General features: G+C 37.8%; 1 protein-coding gene across 6 annotated transcripts in view; it reads right to left on the bottom strand.

The window, feature by feature from the left end:
- st7 (suppression of tumorigenicity 7) overlaps window positions 1-16,606 on the bottom strand; it is a 131,503-nt gene that overhangs the window by 77,090 nt on the left and 37,807 nt on the right. Inside the window, exon 2 of one of the 6 annotated variants that reach the window (XM_062982400.1) lies at window positions 15,747-15,877. The exons of the other annotated variants lie outside the window; for them this stretch is intronic. Coding sequence (XP_062838470.1) covers window positions 15,747-15,867 — 121 coding nt within the window. The 5' untranslated portion in view covers window positions 15,868-15,877. The remainder of the gene's footprint in view (window positions 1-15,746; window positions 15,878-16,606) is intronic. 6 annotated transcript variants of the gene reach the window in all.

Raw genomic sequence — 16,606 nt, forward strand, 5'->3', positions numbered from 1 at the left:
TGGAATTTTAAGCAATCTGCAAACATCTTGAAAACATGAGCTTTCAAGTACATGTGGGAAAAATGTAAGCCTACCTATGCTTACTCAACAACCTGAACTTCATATGATGTTTTTAAGGCCCCTTCTACACTGCCACATAAAGTCCAGGTTATCGGCTTTGAACTAGATTATATGGCAGTGTAGACTAAAATAATCCAGTTCAAAACCGATGATGTGGATTATCTGCTTTAATATTCTGGATTATATAGCATTGTAGAAGAGGCCTAAGAGCAAAACTGTCTGAATGGCTAACCATAAACTTGCTCAATGCATTTGAGGAATACGGTCCTGTCTATGAAGGTATATGTTTAAAATACATTCAGAGCACAGCAACAAAGGTGATGGACTTTGAGAGAGTGCTGCCCTTGCTATTGAACTGCCTGGAAAGGGCTTGCAATATTGTAAATATTTATTGTAAATATTTGTATGCCATGTGGGGAATTTGGTTGGGAAAACATGAAAGAAACTAAGACCAAAAATAATTTTGTAAATGTTAGTGATTACAGTTTAAATCATAATTTTAGCACCCCAGCTACTAGTAAATAACAGTTTCCTGTTTGTTGTTCCAAGGAAAAACATAACATATCTCCAGCAATATTGGTGGTTAGAGTTGTCAGATAAGTGTCTCACATCCAGAGATTTCAGGCCTACATAAGATCTAGGACAGTGGCTCCCAACCTTTAGTCATGTAGTTGTTTTGGACTTCAATTCCCAGAAATCCCAGCCATCTGTTAGGAAATGTGAGAGCTGAAGTCCAAAACACTTGGAGGACCAAAGTACAGTATGGGAACCCTTGATCTAGGGATACCCCTAGTGATATCAACAAGTATGATAAAATTTTATTAACTTAAAAAAAAACCCAGCCTAAGTAATAGAGAAAGAACATGACTCTCACACACAAACTTTTCAAGGCAGTGAAATATATCTTACAGTATCTCCCTTGAGACTCCTCCCATCCCTTGGGAACTGAAGAGGACCTAGAAATTCAGGACCAATCCTTGATATCAGGGGACCCTAAAGTAGTCCTTACCAAACGTGATTAAGCAAAATAATGTAACTCACTGCAAGTATATTACACAGCATTCTGAAATAAATTTCCACATAGTTCTTAGTATAATTTATTTGGACATGCCTGGAGGAAAATTGGGAAATCAACAAGAAAATTCACACCTATGGAACAACATCCATGATTTTCTCCTAGAATAATAAGATAAGAATCTTAAAAAGAAAAAATCACTTTCACTAGAAAAAGATACTGACAAATATAGAACATGTTCTGCATTTTGCTTGTTTTGTTTCTAATAAACCAGAGAAATGATGAGGGAGAGGGAAAACTTTGGGTTGCTTGGCAAACATACTTAGCTCTGAGCCTTAAGCGCCTATATAAATATATATATATATATAATATAATATAAATTAACTATTACAGGCCGTTAATGGAAAAGCAGTGAGGACAGTTTAACACCAACAAATAAGGAGCCCCCGATGGCATAGTGGACTAAAGCCTCCTGAAAGCTGCCAGGTTCAAATCCCACCCGGGTAGTGTGGATGAGCTCCCTTCTATCAGCTCCAGCTCCATGCGGGGACATGAGAGAAGCCTCCCACAAGGATGGTAAAAACATCAAAAACATCCGGCCGTCCCCTGGGCAACGTCCTTGCAGACGGCCAATTCTCTCACTCCAGAAGTGACTCAAGTTGCTCCTGACACGAAAAAAACCAAAACATCAACAAATGAAAGACAACCGAAATAGCAAAGTCTTGTAGCTTCTAAAAGTGACTATGATTATGGCAACCATCACGAAAAACAAATTCCATAGATGAGGAATAATTATTGACAATATATGATATCGTGTCCTGGAAATGTTGGTCTTTTTCACACTATATAATTACAGAACTTTGATACCACATTAATTGCCATGATTCCATCTTATAGCATCCTGGGACTTGTCGTTTGGTGAGAATTTTAGCATTTTCTTCCAAAGAACTCTAGCACTTCACATGTTGCAAGGCAAAAAATACGTAAGGGAGCATCTTTGAGATTTATACCTCCAACAAAGGTAAAAAAAACTTTCATTTGGACTTAATAAATGTAATTTTCTTTGACCAGGACAGGGACACCCTGGTTCTCAACAGAAGTTATTTTTCTGTTGCTAATGGAACTGAAATTGTATGACCTGCTCTTTACTTTCCTTTGTTCCCACATGTCCAAAAATGTATTTTGTATTTAGCTGCATTGACATCCCTCCAGACCATCTTCACTAACAACGGAAGTAACATTTCAGACAAAATGTGGGCCTGTGACACTAACAACATCACTTTTCTTCTTCTGTATTTTTTAAACATATTTGACTGATGAAGAAGCCAGTGAAGTTTCCAACGCTTGCAAGAAATACTGTATGCATTCTGACTAGCCTTGGTATCTGTTGGGATTTATTTCCAGGACCCAAATATAGTACATACTACTGCTCAAGTCCCAAAATGCCATCCCTTATATAAAATGGCAAAATCCAGTTTTGTTTTTAATTTTGTTATAAATTCTTTCTTGCTGTGAATTGATGAATCCATGGATGCAGAATATGTGAATATGGAGGGCTGGTTGTATTCTGCTTTGTGAATGTTGTTACATCAAGTCAACCAGTTAGTTTAGGGCTGAAATACGTTTTTCTAAAATCTGAAGAAAGGTCTTAAAGGTGACTACATGGATAGCACGGCAAACCACTCTGAAGAGAACATCTGAAACCTTGGGTATAACTATCAAGAAGGCTCTCTCCCAGATACTATCCCACCATGCCTCAGCCTCTGACAATTATTGTAATACACAGACTGATATGGAGAAGAACTATGATTCAAACATACTGGTGGCAAATTATGAACAGCTTTAAAGGTCAACACATCAGCATGTCCAACTATCCCATTGGACCAGGATCCAATGCTAGAGCCTGGTGACATGTGTTTCCATTGCCTATTTTTCTCCCAAGAGGGGATATATCACATTGCTGAGTGAACATGCCACTTCCTGGGTCAATAATTGTCTCCAAAATCCACAACAGAAATGTTGAGCTATACCGCTAAGGAAAACAGGTCCAATCTATGCTATTTCAGTCCTGCTGCAGCTGGACGCATGCAGAGCATTATTAGCTCAACTCAAGAGAGTCATTACCTCTTCCCTCAAGCAGGTTGATAGCAGAGTTTTCACCTGGGAACTTCCTTGGGTTAATTTAATAGTCACGTCTAGGAAAAATTCTTCAGAGATTGCTCTGCAAATCCCAACCAGAAGGCTAACAGAGATTAGCTTCACAACGATCCTGCCATTGCGATTTTAAATATTCTGTTCAGATACATGTTCTGAAGTGCGAATGACGGTACTTTAAGGGAGAGGATCAAAAACCACAATACAACAAACATGCTTTTTTCTGTGTAGGCTGCTTTGAAAGGGTAACCTTTTTTGCTTATCATTTACCTGAACAACACTTTGAGAGTATCCTAATTTCACAGATAATGGGTACCTAATAAGAGAGCTGGGGATTTTGTGAATTGCGACACCAAGCAATGGCTGGTAACCTGCATGTGTGAGTCACAAGACCAAGAAAAGAAGTGGAAACCAGCAACAAAAAGCTCCTGGATCAAGAGATAGCAAGGCGAGGTTACCAAGCAGATGAATAGTCCAATTAACATAGAGTTACATTGAAAACCCGCCTTTGCTCTTAACAGGGCTTTCTTTGACAGGCTCTTCCACAACTAATTTTGACATGCAAGGCAACTTCAGTACTAGACAATGCAATCAAGATAAAGATAGAATTTTATAGTGCATATGTTTTCACAGAAGTAATCATGCCAGTCTTTTGCACTATAAGAAGAAGAAAGAGTAGAGGAAAGGAAAAGAGAATGCAGAAGCAACCTTAAGACTACTTGGTGTTTATTTAAGTCTGATCTTTTGTGGATACAAACCCACTTCTTCAGATACAAAACTAGACTCACCTCAGTTGTGTTAATTGAATGTAAACTATTTATGGCCTTTCAATTCTGTCTCTGCCAGCTGAAGTAAGCTTAGAACAAAGTGGGAAAGCAAGAAAAAGAGGAAATTTTAAAATCAGCTGAAAAAGTGGAACTATCACTGCCAAATTGAAACAGTGGGAAGGTACAGTGTAAGAATTTTTTGCATTTTCTTGGAAATGCTGAATACAAATAGGGGTCTCTTCCATGCTGCTAAATTATTTTGATTACTCCTGAAATTTCATGTTTCACAAACTATTCAGAATCCTCTGCAAAAACGTTCTAGTGCCTCGCCAAGTTACTTGGAACAAAAGGGATGTAACCATGGAAGCTAACATGAGTTCATAGTGCTATAATTGTGTAGCATGAAAGAGACTAGAGAGTGGAGAAGTTCCACTTCTGGACTCAATTCCTAACTGACATAAAGATCTGGTACTATGCCTGTGCACTTAGTGCTTCAGTTAGGGAAAAGGCTCTTTTCTTGTTCGGGAAATCTTTTCTGCTATGGAACTTCTTTCACATGTGAAGGAGACTTTCTAGTCTTATGAAGCTTTTTTCTCCTTAGGGCGCTTCTCTCTCATGACAAAAGCTTCCTCTTTTACTTATTATTAGCATACTTTCAATATATAAGGCAAGGTCCTGTCTCGTTGAATTCTACTACTTTTTCTTTCTTTACATTTTTGTCTTTTCTGAGTTCCACTTGGATCACCACTAGTCATGAAATTATCCACAAAGAGCTATGAAAAAAATTGGATTCAGGGAGGAAGAATGAGAAGGAAGACATTTGAGCTCAAGATTAACAGCAGAGAGATGCAAGACAGCATTCCATATGGAGTATTTTGAAGCAGCTAAAAATGCAGTTTTTCCTATGAAAACAAAACCAGGGAAGTCACTTGTTTCTGCTTTCCCTGCTTCACTTTTAATCTGCAAAGCAGAATCTCTGCGCTGTGTGACAAAAGCTGTGAACTCTAGAGGTTCCCGGTGGGCAGTAAAAAATTCTCATCATGAGTGAGATTTACAAATCCCCACTTTAAGAGTTCACAGCAGAAGCTTGAAAGGAAAAAGGTAATACATTAATGAATAAGCCTAAAAATAAAGGAATCTAACATTGTTTCAAATGAAGGAAGCAAGCACACAATGTCCTAGTGAAATATGTGAAAGGAAGGATAAGCACCAGTATGTTTTCTATTTTAATATTTACAGAAAACTCTCAAACAGACTAATGGAATCCCAGTCTTGCAAGCTGCTGTGGCAATGCTAAGAATATTTTCAACAGAACAATTACAGTCATGTTTCTATTATTCCCTTCCCCCCAGATGAGGAAGTCCAATTTCTAAGAAATCATCTTCTTAAGAAATTGTCTTCATGTAAATATTTATTTATTTATTTATTTATTTTTCAAACTTATATGCCGCCACTCCCCTAGGGCTCGGGGCGGCTTACAAGAACCGGCTAAAATCAACAATTTAAAAACATCTTAAAAACATCTTTAAAAACATCTTAAAAACATCCTAAAAGCACCTTTTAAAACATCAAATATCTTTCACTTTATTTGTAGGCCAGCCCATGACATTTTGTTACTTGGATCAGGCCAGCTTAAGGAGTCCTTCTATGAGCATCTTTGACCCAGTTACTATTGATCTCTGCCAAAACTGCATCAGAAGGCTGATGTATGATTTTTAAAAAAAAATACATAATAATAATAATAATAATAATAATAATAATAATAATAATAATAATACTTTATTTTTCTATCCCACCACCATCTTCCCGAAGGGACTCGGGGAAGCTAACATGGGCCAAGCCCAGAACAAAACCAAATAAAACAATTACAACGAGTGTCAAGAACTAAAACAATGATACAATAATCAAATAAAATAAGCAATTAAAACATAACATACAATAAAACACATAATAACCAGACAAAGGAGGGGATGATACAAACATCAACCACTATGGATAAAAAGAGATCAAGCATATAAAATACATGATTTCAGAGTTTTTTTTTAATAAAGTGCATGATCAAGTGTCAGAGAATCAACTTGTATAATATGGGATAGGGTAAAGTAGGAAGGGAATAAAGTGCTGAGAAGCAATGTATTGGTGATATGGGTCTGTCATATTGGTGGCTATTCAAATGCACACTGAAAGAGCCATGTCTTAAACTGTTTGATGAAGATAGACAGGGTTGGAGCCAATCTAATCTCCCTAGGGAGATAATTCCAGAGCTGGGGGGCCACTACAGAGAAGGCCCTCTCCCTCATTCCAGCAAGCGGAGCCTGAGATAGTGAAGGGAACGAGAGAAGGGCCTCCCCCGAGGATCTAAGAGATAGTGCAGGCTCATAGGGGGAAAGGCGGTTGCGAAGGTAGACAGGTCCCAAGCTGTAGGTGATTACCTGCACCTTGAATTGGGCCCGGAAAGTGCCGGCAGCCAATGGAGTTCCTTAAACAGGGGGTTGACCGCTCCCTGTAATGTTACTTCTTCAAAGTCAGGTTGAATATAAATGTAATTAAATAAAGCACGTAATATTTTTACATCCTATTGCAAACCATTCTTTTTCTAGCATGTGAAATGACAAACTATGAATTGTAGAATGCCTTACCCTGTGAACACTAATGTCCCAGAGACAAGATATTTTTACTACCCCCACTTGGAGATTTAATTTATAGTGAAGAGAGCAAATCCGAAAGATTAACACCAGCTCTTACATCACAGTCTCAAAAACTGAACAAAGACATCCTAGTTTCTCCTTTGCTTCACCCATATCCACAATCATTAAACTGGAGAATTTTTATTAATCTCATATAACTGTCCATAAGATTGTCACAAAAAATGAACAGAGTTTGCTACCCTAAGAAGTATCCATGTATTTAAAGGACTTGTGTATAAGTCTAGAAATGCTATTCAAAAATTTACCCAAAAAAACTGGTTCAACCTATCCATGGTTGAATGTAAATACTGTATCTTAATTTTTATCAAAAGGAAACATTCCCTTCTCTAAGTAGAATGTAGAAAAATGAGAGATTAGGAAGTCCCCGGAGAACCTAAAAGAAGCACCTATCATCTACTCTTTCTGCTATCTTGCCACTTTTGGCTTTGGGTTTTTTTAAAAAACCTGAGTAGAGAAGTGGCAGCAGCCAGGGGCACCTGGCCTTTATTTCTTTCACACTTTCACCAGTACACCCCTGCAACAAGAGCATGACAGGCATTTGTTCTTTAGAGTTTTCTACTAACAGCAGAAGGTTACAACTGGTCTTCTTGGCTTTGCTGAGTGATGGCACTTCTGTTGGCTAATTTACACATTGGATCCTCCTCCTCTCTCTCTCTATCTCTCTCACACACAAACACAAACAACTTCTTTGGGTGGCATGGGACCATACAGGAGCTGGCCATTCTTTGCAGAGATTTAACACTAGAGGAGTTCCCATAAAACTTGGAGGAGAGATGTAAAATTGAGAGTGGATTTACTACCTATGTTACAATAGATCAGGGGTCCTCAAACTTTTTAATCCGAGGGCCGGTCCACAATCCTTCAGACTGTTGAGGGGCCGGATTATCATTTGAAAAAAAAAAATACAAACAAATTCCGATGCACACTGCACATGTCTTATTTGTAGTGCAAAACAACAACAATGAAAGAACAATACAATATTTAAAAATGAAAACAATTGTAATCAGCATAAACCTATCAGGATTTCAATGGGAAGTGTGGGCCTGCTTCTGCCCAATGAGATAGTCAAGTGAATTAGGATTGTTGTTGTTGTTGTTGTTGTTGTTGTGTGCCTTCAAGTCATTTCAGACTTTGGGCGAGCCTAAGTCTAAAATTATCTATTTATTCATTTACTACATTTATTTATTACATTTATATCCTGCCCTTCTCACCCTGAAGGGGACTCAGAGCAGCTGTATGTACATGCAATATATTATATTATTAATATAGCACAATATTAGCATTATATATTACTATATTGAACTATACCACTATACTGCAATATATGTAATATATAACATATAATTAATATTATTATATGATATTATTATTAATGTTATATTGTATAACATTATAATATTATTATCAATATTATATGTATATACAATATATTATATTATTAAAAATGATATAAAATATTATAAAACTGAGGGCAGGGGCCAGGTAAATGACCTTGGAGGGCTGCATCTGGCCCCCAGGCCTTAGTTTGGGGACCCCTGCACTATACTGTAATATTATATGTAATATATAACATATAATTAATATTATTGTATGGTATTAGTATTATATTGTATAACATTATAATATTATCAATATTATATGTAAATACAATATATTATTAAAATGATATAAAATATTATATTATAAAACTGAGGGCGGGGGGCCAGGTAAATGACCTTGGAGGGCCGCATCCGGCCCCCGGGCCTTAGTTTGGGGACCCCTGCAATAGATCCATCATCTGCCCCAGAGGCTCTGCTTGCCCTCTTGAGTTCTGCTGACTGATCACCTTGTTTTATAGCCAGGTCAACAGTATGGATTTTAAAAGCTATCTATTAGACCTCAGCTTCTCAAGCTTTATTTTAAATGAGGCAACCGAGGACAGTACTGTACAGTAAAATGTATGATTAGCCTCTGAAAATGAATGGAAAGATCCAATTTTGCTCCAGTCACTGAAAGTCAACTGATCCATGAAGCTTGTGCTATAATACATTTTTCCAATCTACAAGGAACCACATATTTCTTTGTTGTTTTTCCTGCAACCAGCTAACACGGCTATGCTTTGGAAAGGTTGAGAAGGCTAATAATTAACAGCAACATGGAAGTTAAAAACAGCTGTCCATGAATAACATAGTTCACTTCTTAAGAAGCTACAAGATAGTGATCACAGCAAAGTAGGATTAAGAAACAGTAATTAAATATGACAGGCAGCACATTCTCTTTCTACTCCTGAGTTCCAGAAAAATTCATAATCAATTCTGACCCCTTCAATTCACAGTCAATTAACCTAGGAGTTACAATTCAAATAAGAGCTTCAAGCAAATTAGTACTTGGTCATTTCAGGCAGTTTGTCGTCTTCTCATCATGATCACCAGTCGGCAGCATGCCATTTTCTGAAATTTCAGGACCAAACTTGGGCTATCTCTGAGTTTTCACTTGTCCTTTCATTTTCATCATTAAGGTTGCCCAGTTTGACAGAAGCTTCCTCTTTCGAAGTCAAACATGTGTGTGTTATTTATTTGATTGTTTGTTCATTTCATATCAAAAGCATTGCATAAATTAGTATAAAACTGATAAAAATAGAAGGAGCACAAGCAGTTAAATATATTTTGACCAAAAACGGGCAACAGTGACCACATTGTCTGTAGTCTCAAACAATTCTTCCTCTGTTCATGAGGCAGGACATTGTGGACAAGCATACAGATGCGGAGTTGTGTGCTCTGCTCCACAGTCGCACAAGGTGGAGAATTCTTTTAGGTAGGCCATTTTGCCAGGTTGTATTTTGATCTGCCCACTCCACGTCTGAGTCTGTTCAGGGACTTCCAAGTTGCCCATTCTTCGTTTGCCCCTGAAGGTAGACCCTCATGAGAGGCCATCCAATTGAGATTTCCTGGTTTAGCTGCCCACAGGGATACTCTTGCTGTAGGAACGTTAAAGGTAGTTCTCATTAAGCTTTTCCTTGATTTGGGTCTACTGGGAGGAGGTTGATAGCCATGCAGTGGATGGCTTTCACAGAGTTCAACCTTATTTCTCTTACAGTTAGCAGCAACTTCCTGTCGCACATCGGGGGGGGGGGGGGGTTATCAACATGTGTAGATTTGAGACATCCTGTGATTATTCTGCATGTTTCATTCAATGCTATGTTCATCTGCTACACATGGGCAGACTTGTGCCAAACAGGGCAGGCATACTCAGTAGTTGAGTAAGACAAGGCCAAGACTGATGTTCTTATTAATTTTGGGTCTGTACCAAAAAAACATTGCTTTTAAACATGCGTCTATTGAAGTTCAGTGTTAATTTTCTACATCCCTAGAAACTGACAGGTGACTTGAAGGCAGAAATACACATATATAGTGATGTCTTTCTTGCTACTGAAATTTATAGCCATTTGGTATGTCCACATTCTTTTAAACTGTGCCGTGTGAACTACTGATTTTTTTTTAACTACACTGTTTGTTTCCTGAGAGTGAAGCACAGATTGCTTGTATGAGCATCTCAAGACAAAAAGAGAACTGTTTGAGCATGGATAAATGTTACTAATGCCTGCCAAAGAAGTGTCTCCTTCTTTGAATGATGTCAATCAATTACCTCGATACAACTCACATATTACCTTTTCTTCCCTCCTATTTTCATAATTTTCATAGAAATATGCAAAAAAAAAAAAGACCTTGATATACTATAAAGGATACCTGAAAGGCTATAAGAAATCTTTGCCCAAAATCTTCCTAAAGTCTGTAATTAGCAACCAAGTGAGTTTCTGGAGATCTCCGAGGGCAATCTCAGTGCAGAAGAGATGCAATGTGTATGGGTAGAACAATACTGAATGTTCCTTGGTATTAAAAACAAATTATTTTTTAGAAGATGGAGAAACAAAACAGTTTCTAATTGGCAATGGAGTCAGACAAGGCTGGATTTTATCACTCTATTTAAATTATGCTCAAAACATGCTATACAGAAAACTGGATTAGACTCAAAAGAAGGCATGGAAACTAGAGGAAGACATAACAGTTTCAGATATGTGGATGATACCATGCTACTAGCAGAAAAAAGCAATGGTTTGGAATTACTAATGATAGAAGTCAAGAAAGAAAGTTCAAAAGCAGGGGTACTGCTGAACTTTAAGAAAACAACAATAATGATCACAGATGATTTACACAACCAAAGTGGATTATGAAAACACTGAAAGACTGAAAGACTCTCTATATCTTGACACAGTTATAAATCAAGATAAAACTTCTGATGTCTGTTTATGGTTGTGAAAACTGACAGTGAACAAATCTGAAACAAAAACAATTAACTCACCTGAAATGAGTGTTCTTCAGGTATCATGGAATGGCAAAAGGACTAATAAATGCATCCTAGAGCAAATGAAGCACAAACTGCTTCTATAAGTTAAAATGACCAACCTGAGGCTATTGTACTTTGGCCATATCATGAGGTGAGATGACTCTTTAAAAATGCTTGGTAAAGTAGGGACTATGAATAGAAAAAAAACCCCACATTATAAGTGGTAGACCCAATCAAGGAAGCTTCAGTTTTGAGTGTGTAGAACCAGAATAGGACTGTTGATGACAGAGTATCTGTCAGGTCTCTCCTTCACATGGTCACCATAAGTAGAGGATGACTTGACAGCTATTAACAATAAATCCCCTTGTATATGATGGAACTGACCACAATGTAAAAGTTGTTCATGAGTAAAGCTTTAAAATGAATATTACAATCACATGCAGAATCCCCTTTATTGTATATTGTATACTGCATGATGTATATTTTGAACTCTATAGGGTTGAACATTTTAACCTTCAGTCCTCCAGATGTTTTGGATTCAGTTCCCAGCACCCACTAACATTGGCCACACAGAAGATGAAGTACAAAACAGCTGGGGAATCAAAGCTTGAGAGCTGGTACAGGGAATTATATAGCTGAACATTTCTAACACATTACAAAATGATTCAGAAGTCAAAAATTATCTCATTCTCCAAGGGGACCTTCAGCGTGAGTCAGAGGATATTGTTATGTTTAGGCTGGATTTTTTTCTAATCACTACCAACCTGCTGATCATTAATGGTCCACTTATAGGTCACTGTGTTTCTGTCCAAAACCCTGAACAAGGAAGAACAAAGCACCTTGCTATTGCTTACACAATCTTTTTATTGTTCCATAGGAAAGGAGTCAAGAACACCTCAAGACAATTATTCATGATATTTGCTTCTCCGTCACATGATTCCATCCTCAGCTTTAATAGCGCTACAAGTTGGAAAGCAAATGCTGATTTTCCAGGAGTATTTATAGAACTACTTATCTTTCTAAATCAAATCTGTTCTTTTTTCTCCCTGCCCCATCCTCTGCCTGGCCCATAGGGAGTAGTGAGCATAAAACTGGTATTTACTAAAGCTCCAAGCTTTATTACACAGTTGCTGCATTTGAAACTCGGCAGAAATAGGATTTGCTAAGCAAATCACCAGCTGAGAAAGTCAAATATTAACTTTTGGTGACACAGATCATGTGAAGGTTCAGGAAGTTTTTCTTTTTTTAGGGGGTTTTATAAGCATTTATAGCTTTTTAGATGCTTGTAATATTTGATGTATTCAGCACTAAAATGCCCTCTCTAGGTATCACACTAACCAGGCAGACATTACTGGGCAGGGTAGGGAACTTCACAGTGGTGCTGGACTACTCTCTCTCTCTCTCTCCCACACACAAACACATACCGCAGCTAAACACATACACCAGCAACAAATGGAAATACTTCTATCAGGCATATCCCAATCCAAATGGAAATCAGAAGTAATATCCTAATGCAGTGGTTCTCAACCTGTGGGTACCCAGGTGTTTTAACCTATAACTCCCAGAAAGTCCAGCCAATTTACCAGCTGTTGGGATTTCTGGGAGTTGAAGGCCAAAACATCTGGGGATCCACAGGTTGAGAACCACTGCCATAATGGAATATAATATAGCTGAAAAATGTGTTTGTAGGGGATTGAATGTTCTGGAGCCATTAGTTGTTATACAAGGTTTGGCACATATTTTCATGCCCTTGTGGCAGTTTTGTTTTGTTTCTTTGGTGTGCAATACTCATACCAATATTTAAAAGGGAAATTAATAGGGTTCAAAGTACTGGCAGGGTCTTCAAGGATTCAATTACTTGTCCCAAGTAGAGTAGATATATGGCAGCACAAGATTTACTGTAACTTTTTCACACAGGGTTAAATGTTACCTCCAAATGTTACCTACTTTGGTGGCTAGACATGATGACAATTACAGTCAAATAGCATCGATTTCCCTACCAGTGATTAACAAGTAATTGATTCAATGGGTCTAAACTACCTTATATACTCAAATACTGTACAAGTCAAACTCATGTAAATGTCGAGGGCAAATTTTGGAACCAAAATTATGGATTTTGATATGAACCATGGATATCTTGAAGGTCATTCTGCAGAGAGGGGGAAGCACCAATGTCAACTCATGGAGCCAACCACCCCTAGCCTCTTCTGTCATTTTGCTACCTAGGCATTCAAAAAGGCCAGAAGCGGCACCACAGGGGAGATAATAGACGGGGTAGATGTTTCTTAGAGATTCTACCAGGATGGACTAAGCTCTTGCCTTTCACCACCCTATTCAGAAAATGGCTGATTTGTTTGCTTAAAAAGACTTAAGGTACAGTACTCAGGTTGACAGGTGGATAAGTCATCCCAGGTTTTTTTGGGTTTATTTTTTGCCTAAAATTTCTAGACTTATACATTAATATATATGGTAATTAAAACTAGAATTCAAAGACCTAGCCATGCTAGTCAGGAATAGCACTATGCAAAAATATATTACAGAGAATGAGGTTTTTAGCAAAGGTTTTCATAGACTACATTGAATATGAGGAAGTAGACTTTGGCTATGAAAGCTTCTCTCAGTCTCTAAGATGCCACAAGATCCTTTGGCATACTGGAATAATTTAATGTGTTTTAATCTTCTGTCTACGTCTTTTAATATATGCATTTTAATGGTATTATGTTTTATCTTTATATTTTAATTTTGTTGTACTCCACGACAAGCCTTGAGGAGAGAAGGACAAGAAATAAATGATGATGATGAAGCAATTCAATTTAAGCCCATTATTACTATTTCAAATGTTGTATGACAATAAAAAAGGTGAAAGAGGAGCCAGTTTGGGAGCATGATTCTATAACAATTCCACTCTGAATACAAGGTAATGGCATTTAAAGTCCTGAATAGTATGTTACATTGAGATTTGAAGGAATGCTTATTTCCATATATGCTTGCTAAACACAGACCATTCTCTTTGTTCCAGTAGTGGAAACAATACCCTCACAACATGGGAAAATGCCTTCTCAACTGTGGCATCCAGCTGTGGAATCTTCTCTCCTTGGAGACCCAATTGGCACCTATGTTGGCCTTCTTCTGGCACCAAAGTTAAAACTTGGCTTTTTATAAAAGCCTTTGGGAAACATCAGTCAATCAATATATATACGTGCATGGCTTTATACTGCTTTGAATTAAACTTTTTGGACTGTGCAATTAACATCTTTTTTTGAATGTTCATATTATTTTTATTGTTTTAAACATTATTGCCCTATTGTTCCATATTAGAAATGATCAGCTGATTTGACCATAAGCAATCCAGAGATCTTGTTATATATTCAGGATAGTAATGTTGTAAATGAATAAAATAGAAGCAATAATTAATGTGCCATGACTGGGGAGCACTCACTGTTAACTGTGGTGAGCACAGCTGAAGACAAAACTGTAGAAGAAACTGTGACAGAAATATCAGGGAATGGACAATCTCATAAGGAGCCTAATGGTCCTTCAGGTACAATGGTCTCAAACCATGAACTAATCCTAAAAGCCTCATTTTTTTTATACAATCTCATGATGTAGTGCAGCTGGTGAGTCACAGTTGACATTTATGGGAAAGAGCTTCCCATATCCCATTCCCCAGTGACCAGAATTTGAAAAGGTTTTGCATTGGAAGCCTTAGAAATCCCCAATGCAACAAGGCCATTGGACATGCCATCTGGGGAGATTTCTGGTAATTGCAGGCCAAACATGCAACTTTTCCAGCTTTGTCACTTCCTCGTTATTTTGTATCAATGTGGAAGAGTTGTGCATTTTAGTACTCAGAACTTGAAACTATTTTGACCAATAAATATCGAGACAAATAAAATCTTCAAGGACATAGTCTTAATTCACTGAATAGCAGGTAAATTACATATTATAATTGTGAAAGAAGATGTGTTGACACCTTCTCTGAACATAACATAATCAACTGATGTTTCTAAAAATATTTTACCACTTCTTTAAAAAAAAAACAGCATTCTTGTGATTACCTGATTTCATATGGCATATTTTTATGGACTGCTGAGTATTTCACCAATCCATGAAAGCTTTTTAAATGGTTAGACTTTCAGGTGCAAAAACATCCTTCTAGTAATGCAACAGACTAACAGGGCTGCTCCTCTTAAAAGTTCTTCTTAAATGTCTAGGTATAGATTCCTAGTCTTATGAGGACAATCTTAGTTTCCACAAGAAGATTTAAAATAAATAACCAAATGGCAGATTATCCCTAAAATTAGATTACAAGACAGTTTTTAATAAACTGCTCTGCTTGCTTTGGCAGAAAGTTATTATATGAATGCAGTTATTCAAACAAACACAATTAGCATTCTTCAATAATCAAATAAATGAATCTATATTTATAACACATGGTAAATTATATTCACTATGTGCAACAAGACTTAAATCTGACTGCAGCTTTACCAGACATGGGAAAAGGCTGTACACTCTGTCTATGGCAATTGCCAGAATTTATGAGGTGGAGGAACAGGGATACAGTGTGGAAAAAGAATTCTCCAACCTAATCTACCCCATAAAATACCATATTTGATGTTCCACTGAGATTGTATATATCTAAAAAAATGTTCAGAAACAGATGCTACGGGACATATCTAACAAAGCTTCCCACACACTATCCAAGGCATCAGATCCCACCTGATCTTGGAAGCGAAGCAGGGTCAACTCTGGTTAGTACTTGGAATGGAGACTGTTGAGGAACACCGGGTACTGTAGGCTGTATGTCAGAGGAAGAGACTGGCAAAACACCTCTGAGCATTTCTTACCATCTGAAATGCATAGGATCACCATAAGTCACACTGAAGGCATATAGACACATAACCAATCATTTCGAGCTATCAGCAAAGTTTAACTGGGAGAAAAACTATTTAAAATAGATACACAAAGTTGCAGTTCCTCCAGGTCAATGGTTTGCAAACTTGGGAAGTGCCTACCTGATAATAACTTTATTTCCCAGAAGCCATCATAGCCAATGGTCAGGGATTCTGGGAATAAAGAGTCCAGACAGACTGAGAACCACTGCACCAGATTCCTAGGAATATATCTCACAACCACTTTCATGAAAACAGCAATAAGTATGTTTTAAATCAGGCGTCTCCAACCTGTGGGCCTCCAGGTGTTTGGGCCTTCAACTCCCAGAAGTCTTAGTCAGCTTGTCCAATTGTCAGGAATCCTGGGAACTGAAGTCCAAATCACTTGGATAGCCAAAGGTTGAAGAGGCATGTAAATATTATAATTCGCTCTAGTACCACTGAAGCCCATGTTCACTCTCTGATAGTAGGATTTGGTTGTAGTAAACTGCATCCCGGATGACAGTGGAATAAAAGAAAATATAATTAAGGAAAGAGAGTTGAGATCAGAGGTGGTCCACCGGCGAGGCCATTTAGGCGGTCGCCTGTGGTGCAATCATTCCGGGGGTGCAGTTGGGATCCCCCGGGAGGATGGCGCCACCCCCCGCCTCCTTCTTCGGGCCTGGCAGGCCTTCTTCGGGCCTTCTT

The sequence above is a fragment of the Anolis carolinensis genome, chromosome 5, assembly GCF_035594765.1.
Source record: "Anolis carolinensis isolate JA03-04 chromosome 5, rAnoCar3.1.pri, whole genome shotgun sequence".
NCBI classification, from domain to species: Eukaryota; Metazoa; Chordata; class Lepidosauria; order Squamata; family Dactyloidae; genus Anolis; species Anolis carolinensis.